Source organism: Pleurodeles waltl, chromosome 3_1, assembly GCF_031143425.1.
Source record: "Pleurodeles waltl isolate 20211129_DDA chromosome 3_1, aPleWal1.hap1.20221129, whole genome shotgun sequence".
NCBI lineage: Eukaryota > Metazoa > Chordata > Amphibia > Caudata > Salamandridae > Pleurodeles > Pleurodeles waltl.
The window spans coordinates 1,868,160,373-1,868,177,197 of record NC_090440.1 but is presented as its reverse complement, the minus strand read 5'-3'; the positions used below and the strand labels follow the sequence as shown (position 1 = coordinate 1,868,177,197).

Sequence of the window (16,825 nt, the reverse complement as noted above, 5' to 3'; positions counted from 1 at the left end):
TGAAAATGCAAGAATTGTATGAAACATATGATGATAAAAAACATGCACTTAACACCAGCTAGTTGGGTAAGAGTAAAGCTCGGTCACAAAACAAGAAAAGGATGTAGCAAGTTTTCAGACCCACTACAAGTGATAGAAGTTCATATTAAATCTGCTTTGTTAAGCAAAAGAAAAATATGGCACTTTAGCAGGATGTGGAGATGCAATAGGATTCAAGATTTGCAAAATAAAAAGAGAGAAGGGGATCATACACATCATATGGAATGGATGTGGGATGATGTAACTGATACTTGTGGAGGAACGGAAACATCAACAGTACATACTAGTACATCTTCTTCGAGAACAGAGATTCTAGGTTATATGAAGAATACCTCCAATAAGCCAGAGGATAATATAAATGAATTAAATGTGGATACCAATATAACAATGTATGGGGGTAGGTTGATTATGTTGCCAAAGAAATTCAATGGGTTTGTGATGAGATGGTAAATTGCTATCCCTCAATGGAGAATTTATGTAAATATGTAAATCTCTTTTTGTGTTAACTGAGTAGGGGTGTTCAGGGTTTATGCTAAACATGTAATTGATGAGTTACAATGTTAAGTTATTTCATATTTCTAAGTGACAGTGTGAAGTAATTACTTGGTATTGTATCTGGTTAAAGTATTGAAAACATTTTTATGAGAGGGAGATGTGGTATCCTAGTTTCATGTACCTAGGTAAAAGGATACTGCATATTCTAGAATGTGAAACCACAAGGAGAGACCGGAGCAGATGGAGAGAACCTTGCAGAGTGAGCGGATATTGCAGGCTTGCTCTCTTTAATACATATACTATTGAACTTACCTGCCTAGTACTGGAGTCTATCTTACACACTTGAGGGTCAAGATTCACTCTAGCAGAAGCCGTCAGCAGAGTCCAAGGCAAGTCCATTTGTAACTGGTCAGCTTGGCAGCTTGACATCTGCAGGAAAGGCCTCTTGTAGCTTGCTTAGTGCCATTATTTAATGCCTGGGAATGGGCAGGCGTTAGGGGACCTGTAGCCCTATTTTTTTATGGTCAGAGACCATGGATAGAGCCCACAGGTGCCCTTCCCTGGCTCCAGGGACACCCCCACCAGGAAGACCCCTAAGGATGGGGGACCCCATCCCAGGTAAGTAGAGGTGAGTATTTTATTTTTATTTTTTTTAACTTGCCCCCCCCACATGGCTCTGTGCCCAATGGCCATGCCCAGGGGACATAAGTCCCTTGGGCATGGCCATTTGGCTGGTGGGCATGACTCCTGTCTTTACTCAGACAGAAGTCATGTCCATGGGGGTTGTGCGCCAAAATATGACGCTAATCAGGTTTTCTTGACACTAACCTAACTAGTGCCATTCTTTGATGCACAACCTCCAGTTTTCCCTATGCCCCCTACCTGGTTAGTATCAAGTATGTTGACGCCGACTGGGCATTACCGCTGACCAACGGCATCCCATAAATATGACGCCTGGCCTGTGTCATGGCATGGCGCCAGCCGGTGGTATACCTGTTGACGTTAAACTGAATTAGTGCAGTTTAGCTTCAAAAAGTATAGATCAAGGCCTAAAAGTCTACTTCTTTGTCCTGGATACAAGAGAGAGTGCAGGTCTTCAGGGCTTTTCTCCAGTCAGGAACAGCAGTTTTAATTGTTTTCTTATTTTTCACAGTTCCAGTAGTGTTTCTAAGGAGGGCACTGTGGGTACCATATTTTTTCATTTCACTGACCTATGGATGGGGTGACTCCTGCCCTCCCTAACCAATAATGTGAAGGTTCCCAGGGAAAATCCTGCTCACTTTTTGATCCCTTCCTGGGTGCCCTACAGTAAACATCTCACAGTACCCCTCTCTGTCTAAATCCAAGATGGCAAAACATTTGAGCTGAGCACATGGGCTCTGCACACGGAAAGAGAAATATTGGAGGCAAACTCTCCTCTATAGTTATTCCAAACAAGCCCTGGGGGGGGGCGTTTTTACCACTGTGCTTGGAGCGTGCTTCTTGGTTGGGAGAACAAAAAAGACCCTGACCTCTGCCTATGGATTTAATCACCATCCTGGGTACAGCCCAAATGGCCATCCTGCTGGAGCAACAGAAACACCAGCCCACACCCAAGCCTTTGTCTCTGCAATAGGAGCAGTTTTCATACTTCATAAAGGTACTATTCAGCAGCTGGGTCATAGTTGGAGTTCATCCAAATGGGCTTCTAGAGGCTTTAGGCAGGGAAAAGTAACTTTCTAAAACTGCCTTCTCGTTATTAAATATAGAAAATGGATTTGACCTTTGAATTGGATTTTTAATAACTATTAAAAGTAGCGCTTTTTTAAAATTTTGAACTGTTTCCTAACTGAAAATAGCATTATCAAACATAATATAGTAATCCAGTGGGTGCTCCAGTCCACTGGTGGCATTTACCTTACAGGCCATGGGTAGATGTTGCACTATATACTTGAGACTAATAGGTAAAATTAAATATATCAATTAGTAGTATACCAATTGCATCATGTTGAAAGGAGAGGCACTTTACTTCTGGTTAGCAGCGGTAATGTGCACCGAGTTGAACAGCCAGCTAAAACAGTTAAGGCAAAAATATGGGGGTACACCATTTAAAAGAGACTTATTTATAGCCTTTCTTTCATTAAAATGTCTTATTTCCGTCCACTGAGCCTTTTTGGGCCCTTGACTTAGGAGGGTCAGACAAATTAGCCAACATATGACATATGCTCCTACCACTTAGCAAACCCATTTAAAAGCTAACTTTATCAATGCCGTTGGCACCCAGTACAATTGTTTTTAAACATTCTGGTAAATTGTGCATATTCTCTGGAGTCCATTTCATTATTTTCAGAGGGGAACTGTTAGATCTGACAGTCTTAGGGTGGTCATCCCTACCTTTTTGCCTGCCTCCCTCCACTTTTGAGATACTGTTTGTGCTGGTTTTTAGACTCTGCGCACTTTACCACTGCTAACCAGTGCTAAAGTGCATATGCTCTTTCCCCTTAAACATGGTAACATTGGATCACACCTGATTGGGCTATTTAATTTACTTATAAGTCCCTAGTAGAGTGCACTATGTGTGCCCAGTGCCTGTAAATTAAAAGCTGCAAGTGGGCCTGCAGCACTGATTGTGCCACCCACTTCAGTAGCCCCTAACCTTGTCTCAGGCCTGCCGTGTGTGCAGTTTCACTGCCAATCCAAGTTTGATTTCTCTTTAGCTTCTAAGAATCAAATGTTCACAGATATGTAGCAGTTCAATGTTAATAAGTACCCCAAATAACAAAAGTTTGTTGGATACGAATTTATTGGTTACATGTTAGCCTTTGAGAAGGAAGTATCTTTTAATGATCTCTAACTCTCCTGAAAGAACCAACTCTGGGGCTTGAGGCTCCCCAGTCGCTGTATCTCTTGTACTCGCCGGGCCTCAAGTAGTACTGACGTCCTCTGTAGTTGGGCTCTTCATAGAAGACCCAGTGTCCATCCTGCACATTACAGGAGTAGATATCATTGTAGCGGAACTGCTCATACACATGTGGGCAGTCTTCAGAGAACTCCATCATCTGACCTCCAAAGTTTTCCCTCTCATAAACTCTTATTCTGTAGGATCCACGGTGCTGTAATGGCAAGGAAAGGCAAGTATTAAAACCTTTTATAAAATAAAAAGTATTACAAAATAAAAATATAAAAGATAACCTTGATAATTTAATTGAATGACAAAACCTTTGTTAAAAAATATTGGAATACATTACGTCGCTTTTTAAACTAAGCTTGCACTTGTCATCCCTTTTTCTATAACAATAGGTAGTATTTTATGTCAGAAATGGATAATTGGTATCTACTACAAGACAACAATTAATTTAGAAGTTTATATTTCTAAGCTGTTTTTTGAGCTACAGAACTCCTTTCATATATATTTTTCCCATTCCCTTGCAAAAGTACATTGGATAAGATGTTCTTGCGTATCTGAGTCAGATCAGACCTCATGTTGTCCTGCTTGTAACTATGCAGCAGTTTCAGCAATCACTGATGCGCATTGGAGATTAAAAATCACACTGATGTGATGTTGTACCTTAATTTGTTCATTGTGGCACTTTTAATGGAAATGGGGGAATCCACAGATGACTAGGCAACAGCCACTTTCCCCATTACACTGCCAAGCCCATCAGTAGTTTAGAGGCGGTGTAGATGATTGGCTAAAATTCTAGAATATCTCCAAGACAGTTACAGTAATTTTGTGATCTGGGTCAGGAGACCAGGATGATGCCCCAAACTGATGAAGCAAATATTCCTGAAAGGGGACAGTACTCTGCAGAATTTGATACACAATAGAGGTCGCCATCTGATGAAGAAATATGTCTAGTTTGGAATGTACTGACCAATCTTCAGGTAGGTCAGTAACATAAAGCACTGGATGTTAACTTTGCTGATATAATAATGTAATAGAATGTGGGAATGTTATGTGACATGGCACACAATTCTATCCTTCACAAACCGCCAACACTCTTCTTTGCAACTTGGTGTCCTACTTGGTGTCTTGCAATCTGGGATTGCACTGTAGGTCTCTTAATTGTACTGCAGGCCCACACAAATAACGCAGACAGTTTATTTATGGGATATGGCCATTCTGGCATAGGGTAGATGCAAACTGAGGGCCTGATTCACAAAATTAAACTTACACCTGGTAGTAAAATTACACTTGTAGTTTGTGAATTCCAAAAGTAGTAAAGATACTTCAGCAAGTGGAAACTTGCACAAAAGTGTAAGTTTTACTTTCTGAATTAGGCCATGAGACTATTTTATGGATTGGTGTATTTGAAGAGCTAGACTGAAAAGGGCACTCTGAAGAAAACGAAATGAAACAGACTAACACTCACTTGTGGGGTCAAGCGGCACGACCTGATCGAGTCATTGAAGCCCATCCAGTGCTGGAAGTCAGGGTACTCCCCTCTTCTCAAATAGTACTGGTGTCCCCTGAAGTTGGGGTGTTCATAGAGTACCCAGTTGCCACTTTCCACTCGGATGGAGTTGCAACGGCTGAAGTAGGAGCTCAGATCGGCACACTCAGTGCTGCACTCATAAGAACGGCCCTGGAAGTTCCTGTCCTCATAGAAGATGATCTGTAACAAAAAATATCACATTTTTTATTTAATGTGTATTTCTGCATGTTCTCGGGATAAACGTGATATTTGTAGTGGAACAGAAGATAATAAATACATCGCTATGAAAGATGAAGTACCGCACATTATTTTCATAGTTCTTTAATAATGCATGTCAATACAGATCGATTACCTGCTTGCCTTGCTTTCATTCTGTTGGTTCTGGTTTACTGTATCAATTCCAAACTGTGCTACTAGTATCTAATAGCAAATAATTATATTGGAATTTCACAATGCTTCTTGTAACTCAGGTTCCTTGTTACCAGTTAATATGTGTGCAAACTATAATAGTGAAATAGAACTAAGACAAACTAAAATGCCTGCTGGTTGAAATATGGATAATAGATTTTAGTGCACTAAAGGAGGAAACGTCATATCTAAAGCTAGTTCTCACTTAAATCGTTTTTTTTTATTTTACATTTCTTGAGCAGAACTAAGTAAAAAAAGTGTCACTTGTGCTGAGAAACTAAAAATAAAGAAATAAATACGAAAAGCTGCCAAATAACGTTTTAGTAAAATAGATTAAAAGACACCTTTCACTCTGCTTTATATGGACTGACTGCTCCCGAGTGGACCTGATGGAAAAGAGCAAAACATTCCTCATCTTGGTTGTCACACTGGTAAGGAAGGGCACTTATGTGGCAATGTCTAACGGGTGGAGTAACAAGAAAAGCCTTGCTGGAAGATCAGAAGGTTCATGTTGGACAATACTGTTCAAACCTTGGGGACGGACTTCCATGCATATACATTCGTCTGCATTTCGTACTGTTGATTTTGAACAACTGTTAAGTAATTGATTTCTTAATTGTGTAATAAAGAAAGATCCTAGGAAACACCTAAACAAGGTAAGTGCGAGCTAATGACTATTTGATGAGTTCAGAGTCCACAGACCAGTTTTCGACATTGTATCGTTGTGCCTCATGTCCCATAGGTGTCAAAATTGAAAGCACTTAAAAACAATGTCATTGCTGCAATTAGGACCTGTATCAGTACCTAAATATTAGACGTACAGCTCTCAAAATCATTCCAATGATTTTCGTTTTGTCTAGCTAAAGTGATGCTATATTATGGAGAGGTATGTTTATCGCTCCTTTTACCTACACTAGATGATAATAATACAATTTAATTGTTCTGTCTGATGATTTGTTTTGTAACTTGGAAGGCTTTACTTAACAAGAACCAGGGTATAGATTAAAAAACTATGAATATTTGGTGACGGAAATAGGTTAGTCTCAATACAGCCAAGGGAAAATCATTTTGTTTGGGGCCTAAATAGAAGGCCATGAGGAATGAAGACTTGAAAAACTAAACCAGAAGACGGGTCTCTGGGTTATCATATCACAAATAGTTAAACAGCTGTGGAAAGAGTAGAGGTGAGACAGTATATGTAATAAACTGAAGGTCATACCACCACCACCTCACAGTAGAAAAGTATGTTGAGAAGTAGCCTACCTACTTTGAAGGAAACTATGGGGTAGATTGACTATTTTTTCACACAGCACACAGTATATTTTCCCCTTTGCGTAATGCTGCACTGCATTGTGCAAAGGGGAAACACCACACAGAGTCAATCTGCTATGATTGGCTCTTCCTAGTTGGCGCTCTAAAAGGCTGCCTTTGTGACCCACAACTTCCCGGAGGTCAGGGCACATAGTCTAGCATAAGATTCCTGTTAGAAGTACACACTTGCAGTACACGTTCCTATGTCTCGACAAAGATGAAAAATACCACACACTGAATGTGTGCTGTAAATTTCAGCACACATGCAATTAATTGGTGGATTTTTTGAGAAATTAAAACATTTCTCCTTGTTCAGGAAGACATTGTTTTTATGGAAAGCCCTGTGTGGCTGTAAGTAGGTAAACTTTGCACTGCATAACATCAGATGGCCGGGTGATCTAGTGTGTTCCAACATGAAGAACTCTAAACTAATAAAGATGTGCTACAGCATCTGTATACATAAAATGCATATGTCATCTTAATACGATGTATTAGCTGCTCAAATGACATATGGTTGCTGTGTGTTTAGAGAGGCCAAGTCAGGTGTCCATGTAGTACAGTAAGGCAATGGTCAACCAAGACCTTCCATAATAAATCCTGATTTTAGAGTAAGTACTACAACAAGCCAGTACCTCCTTGTGATCAGCTGCTAAAATAAAAGTGCCAAACAAAACTATAAACGAGAGGATCTTTTAGAAATAAAATTGCATTAAGGTTAATTTGGTGCATATCAAATGCTCATGCCCGGATTTAATTCTCATATCCTGCTAATCATATAAATGAGAAGATGCTTGTGTTTGAATGTGTCTCCGTCACAAAACAAATCACAACCTGACATTTCTCACTCACCTTCCCCATGTTGGCTGCTGGATGGTTTGTCGACCTCGGTGATGTTCATGGGCGCTTAGCAGCCTTTATATACACCCTGTGATCCTGCTGCCTGTAGGAGAACAATACACTGCACCACACAACGCTTTCTGCCCACTAAGGTGAATGTATAGAGGCCCTCTGAGTTCTATAACGCGCGTGCTGGGATTATTTGTATTTGCTTACTGGGGAGTTGTATTGACTGTGAAACCTATCCAAAGCACAGCATGCTCGCCGTGTTAAAAGCAGTACATTGTGCTTTAAATAATGTAACTTTCAAAACATTCCTGCTGGCTGGAAATAATCGGTTTTCAAATGCTAGATACAGTTAGAAGAGTCATGCAACAGAAAATCGTCCCAAGGGCTTGAGATTTACACGATCTTGATTAGTTTTATTTGGCTACCAGAGCAATACATTTGAATAAAGAGAGAATGTAGAGATAGGTTTTGCACAGTTGCACACAGTGGTGCTGGAACAATCACAGAGGCGGTCAGGGATGCTGCCATCAGTGGAAAATCAATGAAGTCATAGGGATTACAGAAAATCAAACTGTCTCCCTAAGAACATATGTAGTAAATGAGACAGGACCATTCAGCAGTGGTGGTGTGTAAGCAGTGGTGCATTGTGGAGCACACTGTCACAACTATATAACTAAAGTATAGTCTGGTAGGGCACTGTCATTCACAGGCAGCACATTTTCCGTTGCAATGGCCACTACATTTGCACAGACATACAGTTTTACTAATATAAACAGTATGTGAAAATGTAGCATCAGTGAACATTTATCAGTTGCGCTTTATGAAGTTGTCCAGGGTTTGTTTTGGTCCAATAACATTCATTGTTATCATCGCTCTTCATAATAAAAAAATGTGTTTCAGTTTTGCTATCCTAACTGTTGATATACTTTGAAATATGTGTAGCGGTCATTTACAGGTATTTTAATGTTGTTGTGTTTTACAAAAAAAATACATCCTACTGCCTTTCCTTTCATGCTCCTTGTACCCAAGCAAGATTGTCACATCTTCACATTACAAAATCCTCTCAATTGGCAGTCAGAGTAGGAAAAATAAAAATCAATTTCTTTATTTAAAGAATGAGCATCAATTTATCAAGACATAGCCTGACAGTTGACCCATGTCTTTAAATGCACAACAGATGTCAAGAAATAAAAACAAACTTTAAAGGCATCTTTATTGCTCATTCACCTTCTGGACTCCAACATGATTATTTTGGGGGCCCCACCCATTTACTCCATATTTCATTAGTTTTGGCCATGCTAGTCCCAAATCCTATCTCCTTTAAAGTCAAAATGCCAGTATGTGCATCCTCAGGGCATGCACAGCTGTCTTAGCAGCAGCACTTCCTGCTGCAAATATAAAAAAGCAGAAAGGGTCATTGCGACACAGCATAACGCACAGCCTGCCCAGCGTTGGGGTGTGTGGGAAATTGTTTACATGGCCGCTATGTGATAGTGACAATGCCATTGATCTCAGACAAAAGGATTCCCCTCAAACTTGAATGGAGTACAGAGCTAATCAGTGCACAACTTTATGGAAGCAATGTTTTATACCTTGCACTTGCCTTGTCACAAATACATTTCTGCTTGTAACTGCTTATTAAGCTAGTTCATTAATCAAGCTAGTTTATGAATCTTTTCTTTTTGTAAGGATGATTGCTGTTGTGATGATCAGACTGATGCTGAGGCTCAGTGTTCCCAGTTAAGGCTTTCTCAATATGCTGCTTGCCTTGGGGATTTGTCATAGCATGTCACACCATGATCCAGGAGTAGCAAGAAGCATCCCAAGCATCTGTGAGGACTCAATTCATGATACCTTTTTCAGACTAAGCATGAGCTTTCAACACCAGAATGAAAAAGGCAGCAGACATGATATGGGATGGAAATGTAGGTTCACAGGACAATAGGACCAATGATGCATCCCCAGTGGATGTGTCTGCTGCATACACTGCATTAGGTTTGAGGTTTGTTTTTAAATTGAAAAATGTACTCTTAGTCTTTGCAGCCTGAATATGCAAATCGAACAGACTGAAAATAATCACACTATGACCATGCTGAATTCACATCATCCCAGAATCCCTAAATAACGTACACCTAGCAAAGCCACGGTATGGCACAGTCTGACACAGAACACTTGGTGTAGAACAAAACCCACTCTGAAGCCTAGGCAGACACCCAACATCCTTGTTTGGTAGATCTCAGAGGTCCAGGAAGTGGATCATGAGACAGAACAGCCTGACGTTTGACAGGATATGAGCACATGTAAAGAATACATGTCTCTTTACATCTGTAAATGGTTAGAAGTGTTATATACCAAGGAGGATAGCAGGAAGCTAGCTCATCCAATCGTAAAAATCTAGGTCACTCGGACCCAGACTGCATCAAAAGGTGCTGCTCTTGTGCTCTATTATTTCTTAACCATCAAATAGTACCTCCTGTTAACAAATATACTTTGTCCAGACATGGGGAAAAGGGGTCTTCCTTCCTTTCCCTCATGGAGGTAGAGGGAACAATTCTGCTGATGCCAAATTGGCTGATGTGTCACAGGAGGCTCCAAAATCAAAAGGAAAAACAAAAAACTGGTTTCTCAGTCCCATGGAGGTTCTGAAGTCAGAAAGAAGGACAAGGTATTGGTCCTGCAGCACCAGGAACACATTGGAGATGGGTCACTGGTCAGGGTCTCTTTGTCACCGAACATACCACCAATGTTTACATGGAAAGATCACTTTACTACATACAAACTATTAGCAAATCCTGGAGCTTCTGAAGCTCTAGGAGCAGCATTCATAGCCCCATTGACAGCAACATATCCCTCAGTGTGTGAAGGAATTGCCTCAGCTATCATTGCAGTAGGGTTCTTCCCACTGGATGATGTGGTCCCCATGTGTCATGCTGTATTCAACTCAGTATGAGGGCCAGTCTTGCAAGCCCTTAGCCACCACCTTTGTGGTTTAGGTGGTGTGCAGGGGTGTTTGTCACAGTCCACCTTTTATTCAAACAAATCTATTCTGAAACTTCTCATTTTGTTTTTGATTTGTTTTGTATTTACTGCCCACCATGAAGATGTGCTCTTGTGACAAAAGTGTTCATATGTTATCATTAAGCAAGGTAAATTGTAAATCACTAAATGTGCGATTGTCATTTTCTTCATAGCCTGGTTCTCATCTATACCAAATTCAATAGTTGTTCACTGAATTTTAGATGATGGCAAATGTGTTAGTGAAGTTAATGTTCCAACTTTGGTGACTATTCCCATTTCATTTCTTGTTATTTCTTGTGATTTCTTAAGGGTCGGTGGGCCACAATAATTTTCTGAATCATGTTCTTGGGCAAATTATTAAATTTCCTCTGATGTTGTTGTCAATCAGGTCAAAGATCATGTGATGCGAGCACAGGTAAACACAAATGTGCACATAGATTTAGCCGATTGTACATTCCATTGTTTGCATATGGTACCACATTAAACCTAGTCTTATTGTCAGTGCTTGTTTTTAGATATCATTTATAGACAGCTTTAGCTATCCATTACTGAAAACCTCTTGTCTCTAATGCATAGAAATATGTACAAATAGTGGACTTTGGATCAACTCATTATTAATCATTGGTTGTCTTTCCTGCCTTATTTGCTTCTTAATTTTTACGCAACTGTTTTTCTTCCTCTTTGCATCTCCCCTGGAGCACAGCTTCGTACCATCCTTTCATTGGCTCACTTGGGTCCATTTATATTCTGGGTGCCATAGTTTTATCACTATGTGAGAATTAGTGTGTTTTATTGAACCATTATGTATTCTTCCTCTATGCATGTTGCTCCCCCATCTCACCCTTCTAGTCTACTGTTTCCCTGCCATTCACCCTCCCCCCGCTCCACCAAGTCCTTTAAATGAAAAAAAACACACACACACGTGTCATTTATTTATTTATTTTAATTTTTGGTGGGCCTGTCAGTTGCAGTGTGCCACTGGGCTGCATCTTGCTTTTTCATGCAATTTTGCATATCATTTTGCACTTTACCATTTCATGTGTAACATTTGAAGGTAAGGTTATTGGAAGGTGTTTGTTTCTTTTGTAGTAGAATGGAAAACATAGGGCACAGGACTATTTTGTTAAATGTCTACAGTTATTTTAAGTAAACAAATGACCCCTTCATTATAATGATAGGATAAGTATTTGTGTTGTATTGCGCTGGGAGCATGATTTAGAGTTAGTGTGTGAAAAGGTTGTCATTATAAAATTCAAGAAGTAAAGATCGTTAAATTGTGTTAGACAAGTTATGCCGCATAACAAGTCTTTTTTTTTTTACTAGAAGTTTTACCTCTGCATTTTTTAATTGACGTGGTACTGTGTTTGCGTGAAGTGATGTGGAGGAGCGCGTAGAGGAATATTTCAAGATTAATGGTTTGAGAAAGGTGCTTCAAAGTTAGTAGGTCATATGGGTTTGGGTGAAATTCAAGGTCTGATAGATCTGAAAAATAAGGAAGGTTGCAGCATTGATGTATTTTTTTAATTTGGGACTAAAATGTCACAGTAATTTAGGCTAATGAGCAGAGGATTGTGGTTTGCAATAACTAGTGCATGTCTTGTATTTTTATTATGAAATGTTGCACAAGTCGATTTCAAATCTCCTCCAAAGCAGAATTTGAGGATTTGACATGGGCAAGACGTTTGGGCTACCTCACATCATTGCTCACTTTGAATATTCTTCTTGGGGCTGATTAAAAGGCTGCAGATATTTGATAAATGCATTTGGAAAGTTAAGGTGTACATCTTTACAATGTCATATGAAGCTTAACTTTGGCTTGTTTTTCCATAGCCCATGAGGTTTGCTGGTAAAGTGGGAGCAAACTGGACGTTTTATAGCTTGAACGTATTTGCAATAAAAACATCAGTATGATAAGGCTATGGATGCTCATCCTCTTGACCTGATCCTCACTTGTTGATTCCTATAATAACAACAATAAAATTCAAATTGATTTATTACTACGTGTTTTCAGTGCAGGCACATTATCAGTCAACCCAGCTTCTTCTTTTGTCAAGAAGGAGTAAGTTAGCATTTGATTTTCACTAATGTACAAGGTATATCATGGACGAAAACACTAAAAGCAAACATCTCTATGCACATCATTACAGTGTAGACTGCTACAAAATTGAGAAATGAAAGGAAGGACACAGACTGGATAGAGGCTTCTCAGGAGCCATGATGTGAGCAGAGAGGTGAGTGGCAACAATCAATTTAGACCAGATTGCATCAAGTTACATTCAGTGGAGAATTTGGTATTTCCATTGCATGCATTTTTTTAAATTTCTGGCAGGAGAATAAGTATGTGACTGGGATCACATGTAAATCAGACCAAAGACCACTGCTTTCATTGGAATCAAGGTGAGAAGGTTGGTAACAGTGCCATTACACCACGTGAACTACTTGGCACATTTTCGCACGTGGACCAAGATGTTTGCTGTTTAAAATGGGGAAGTTATGTACAGTATGTTATAAGAGTAAAATCAGTGTATCTTTTCAAATTTGAGCTTTTAAAGAATTTATATCATTCTTGTGGAAATCCTGTAATAGCTGCCCTTGTGCTATATTTGTATCCTTGTTAAATTGAGCAGATTCTTTACCTTAGGCCTAAAAGCAATTTCTTTTGGTTGTATTGTGTATGTGTTTCTACCATGAAAACTCTTAATCAGTCCCTCACAGTGTTCAGATAAATGAGACAGGCCAGATTACTTTCCCCTAAAATTCGTTCAAAAACCCACAGACCTCTGCTGGGTGAACGAAAGGGGGAAAAGAAGGAGAAGGGAAAGAAATCAGAGATTAACAAAACAGCAGGGTTTGAGGAGATTTTCTGTATACAAATGATTGGGTAGAGAGTTCAACAGTTTTGAGCCAAGACAAAAAACAGAATAGCCCATAAAACATGCAAGTCTAATTTTGGCGACGTGGGCTGGGTTGATACCTCTGTTGGTTGGAATGCCGAAGTGGACTGTACCACTGTATTTTAAGCTGCTGCCTTAAAGCACCTGTCCACTGTGTCCCTCAGTGCCTCTGAGGCACTAACCGACATTAAGTGGCCCATTGCAGTATGCCTCTGCAGCTGAATTTTTAAAAGCCTAGAAGTGGTCCAACTGTTGCCACCTGGGCCCGAGACAAGAAGCAGATTGCATCGCCACCTTGACCCCGGCAGGAGGATCCTGTGATGGCCTGTTGGTCCTAAGTTCCAGCCGAATCTTTGTACCCCTACAAAACAGCTGCACATCTGCCTGACGCTGCCCCTTGAATCGCCACACTGACACACCTACTCCAGGGGTCAGGGCAGTGGGCCAGTACTCCAGTAGTTGGTGCATCTTCCCTGCACAGGGTAGAGGACATAAACTAAAGAACACCATGGTCTGGCTGAGGCCCACAATTGGTGAGAAGCATTAGACTGAGAGGCTAGGGACATGATTCTGCTTTGGGGGTGGGGACAGGTGAACTGTACCTGTGCCGGAGATGTACACCGGAGTTACCCTGTCACTAAGGGAGAGTGAGGGAATGTGGGGATGTGTGGTGAGCAGAAAAGGTATCCGTACCTATAGGATAGTGGCTCTGGACCGGAGTCTATGAGTGCCTGAGTTTATATAATGTGTAGTATCATGTTTATAAGTTATTTTGGTGTTTGTTCAGTGCCTGATGTATCCTCATTCTAAACTTCTTGAGAAGTCTGTGATGGCTTACCATTGCTACCCCGGGTGGTGTAGGGCAGAATTTGTCTCTGTTGGCAAGGCCATAGTAGGAAATGCCCCAGGAGATCATACCCAAAAAAAAAAACAACCAAATAGCTGAGGCCAAGTAGCCCCTGCTGGGCCTATGACTGGCCTCTGGAACTGATCTCACAGTATTTTGGTCAGAAGAGTATATCAACTCTGATTTTATCAATTTTTAGTCCCATTTAAGTTTAAAAGTTCATCCTGAGGAATATTATTAGTGAGTAAACTGGGTCTCTAAAGGGCCTCTATGTACATTGCCCAACTTAAACTCCAAGACGGCACATGGGTGACCAAAAAACCTTATAAACTCAAGGTGTTTTTTTTACCTCTACCAGACCATCTTTGAGCAGGGTGATGAGCGACCCCATGACATATAGGCCTATCTTCACGCCTGTGACTGGACATCCATCTGCCCCACTCATAGGGAACTTTTTGAAGCTACTATTGCAAGTGACAAAATAAAGAAAGAGCTCTGAGTAAAGCCCGTTAGGAAGTCCCCATGGCCTTATGGCCCACCTAACATGTGCTACAAAATTTCTCTCCCAATTTTCCTGAATCACCTTACACACCTCTTTAAATCATTTACTCACACCACAACTCTGACACCCACCATGTATGAGGCATAAATGATATTATATTAATAATACATTATATGAATCCCACCATGAGTGTGGCAGCAATTGTATAAATTCTGAAGCCTGGGAAAGACCCCGCCAACTTCACCTCTTATCATCCCACTGCCCAGCTAAATAAAGATTCCAAACTTTACGCTTTCATTATGCCTATAGCCCCTTCTCCCATCCCTGGTTGAGCCAGACTAGGTGGGCATCATCTGCAACTGACAGGGAGCATATAATGTCCAGTGGTTGGCTAATTGACTGGAAAAATCGCATAGGTGCAAAATCCCTTTTCTGATGCTGTCTCTGGATGAAGAGAAAGCAATTGAATGCTTGAGCTGGGCTTTCCTGCAGAAGGGTCTACTCAAACTTGTATGAGCGTTGGCGATTATTAACAGGATTAGGGCAGCATATGCCTCTTCCTTTGCTTTCATTTGCCACAATGCCAACTGTATGGCTCCCATTAAGTTCAGTTCAGTTCAAATAACGTTATTACAACAATCAAGCCATAAAAGTATGAGATATAATATATGTTGTTGGACAAACTTAAAAAGAGCTAAAAACACAGTACAGCCTATTGTTGTGGTGCATAATATCAATCAAAAAATCTTAACATAATTTGGGCAAGCAAGCATGATTAAATACATAAAACAGATAATCATACATAGTTAAACATCAACAAAACAGATGCACAGGTGGCAGAAGGAGTCTCACAATGAGCCATAAATTGCAAAGTCCAAACTCACCCTTGTTTGAGCTATGAAGGGATCACCCTTCTTCTTATATTACGCATGCATCAGATAAATGTAGCTACTGAGGAAGCAAACAAAGGGAGAGGTCCATCCTTAAAATTCTGAGAGCAGAGGAATGGCTTTGTGTGCGCAACTGTTTACCTTAGGGTTGTAAGCACATCTGCCAGGGTCAGGCGTAAGCTATACAAGCAAATAGAATGTGAGTTACTGATTCATCCACCTCCCATTAAGATCAAAAGGGGCACAGGCTGTCCTGCCCGACTGGCAGGGCAAACTCACCTTCCCTTGGGCCGCTGCAGTGACAATCCCGGAAAGAGGGTCCTCGTTGGTGCCCCCGGGGCACTATCAGGAGCACGCTGGCTCCTATCTTCATCAGGTTGTGCCCCAGGGGTCTTGGGTAGCGCGTTTCACTCGCTCTGAGTTGAAGAAGCCTCCCCGGGCTGTAGTGGTGATCTCGGCCACCACGGCACACTCTGTCAAGAGCGCTGGAGCCAAAATGAAAGCCTGTGTCGCAGCGGTGATGATCTCCTGCCACACTGGATAAGCGCTCCTCAAGGCACCAAAAAACACTGGAAAAGGGGAAGCACTTTCAAGCGCTAGGGAAATCCCCAAAGAAGTGCTTTCCCAAGGCTAGCTTAGGCACCAAGTGAAGCACCCCTCGTGCTTCAGGGTCAATGCAGGGGTCAGGGGCCACAGCACCATGCCCCTGGGGAGCAAAGTTTTAGGAAAAGGCCCACAGGTGGAGGGGCCCAGCAACAGACCAGCACAAGGAGGAAGTGGAAAGTCCTTTTCAGTGACCAAGCAGGTCACAGGTCAGCACAACAGCAGCAGTCCATGGCGGTTCCTGGTGAGTTCTTCCAGCAGTTCTGTGTCCAGTTCAAAGATGATTAAGAGTCTCCAAATTGTGAGGGAAATTCCCCTGTACTTATACTCAGTCCTTACAATGTTTTGTAATGGTAGTGAGAGGAGGTTCCAGCCAGTTACAACTGGTTCTGGGAGTGTCCACTCTCTCCTTCAGCACAGGCTCCAAACATCAGTGGGGGGTTAACAACCCTATTGAGTGATGACAGGGCACAGCCTTTACAAATGTAGGTGTGCCCCACCTCTCCCTTCTCTTAGCCCAGGAAGACTATTCAGTATGCATATGCACCTCTGTGACA

The 16,825-nt window shown here is 41.1% G+C and overlaps 1 protein-coding gene across 2 annotated transcripts; it reads right to left on the bottom strand.

Annotated features, from left to right (window-relative positions):
- Nucleotides 1-3,298: 3,298 nt before the first annotated feature.
- LOC138283450 (gamma-crystallin-3-like) lies at nt 3,299-7,624 on the bottom strand. Of its 2 annotated transcripts, none has more exons than XM_069221402.1 (3): nt 7,518-7,624; nt 4,881-5,129; nt 3,299-3,626 (listed from the first exon to the last, which is right to left on the bottom strand). In XM_069221402.1, exons 1-3 carry the CDS (start codon nt 7,524-7,526, stop codon nt 3,354-3,356), a joined length of 531 nt encoding a protein of 176 aa, XP_069077503.1. In that variant the 5' UTR covers nt 7,527-7,624; the 3' UTR covers nt 3,299-3,353. The 2 variants fall into 2 exon arrangements, with proteins under 2 accessions (XP_069077503.1, XP_069077504.1); XM_069221403.1 differs by having other exon boundaries at nt 4,887-5,129.
- Nucleotides 7,625-16,825: the final 9,201 nt, after the last annotated feature.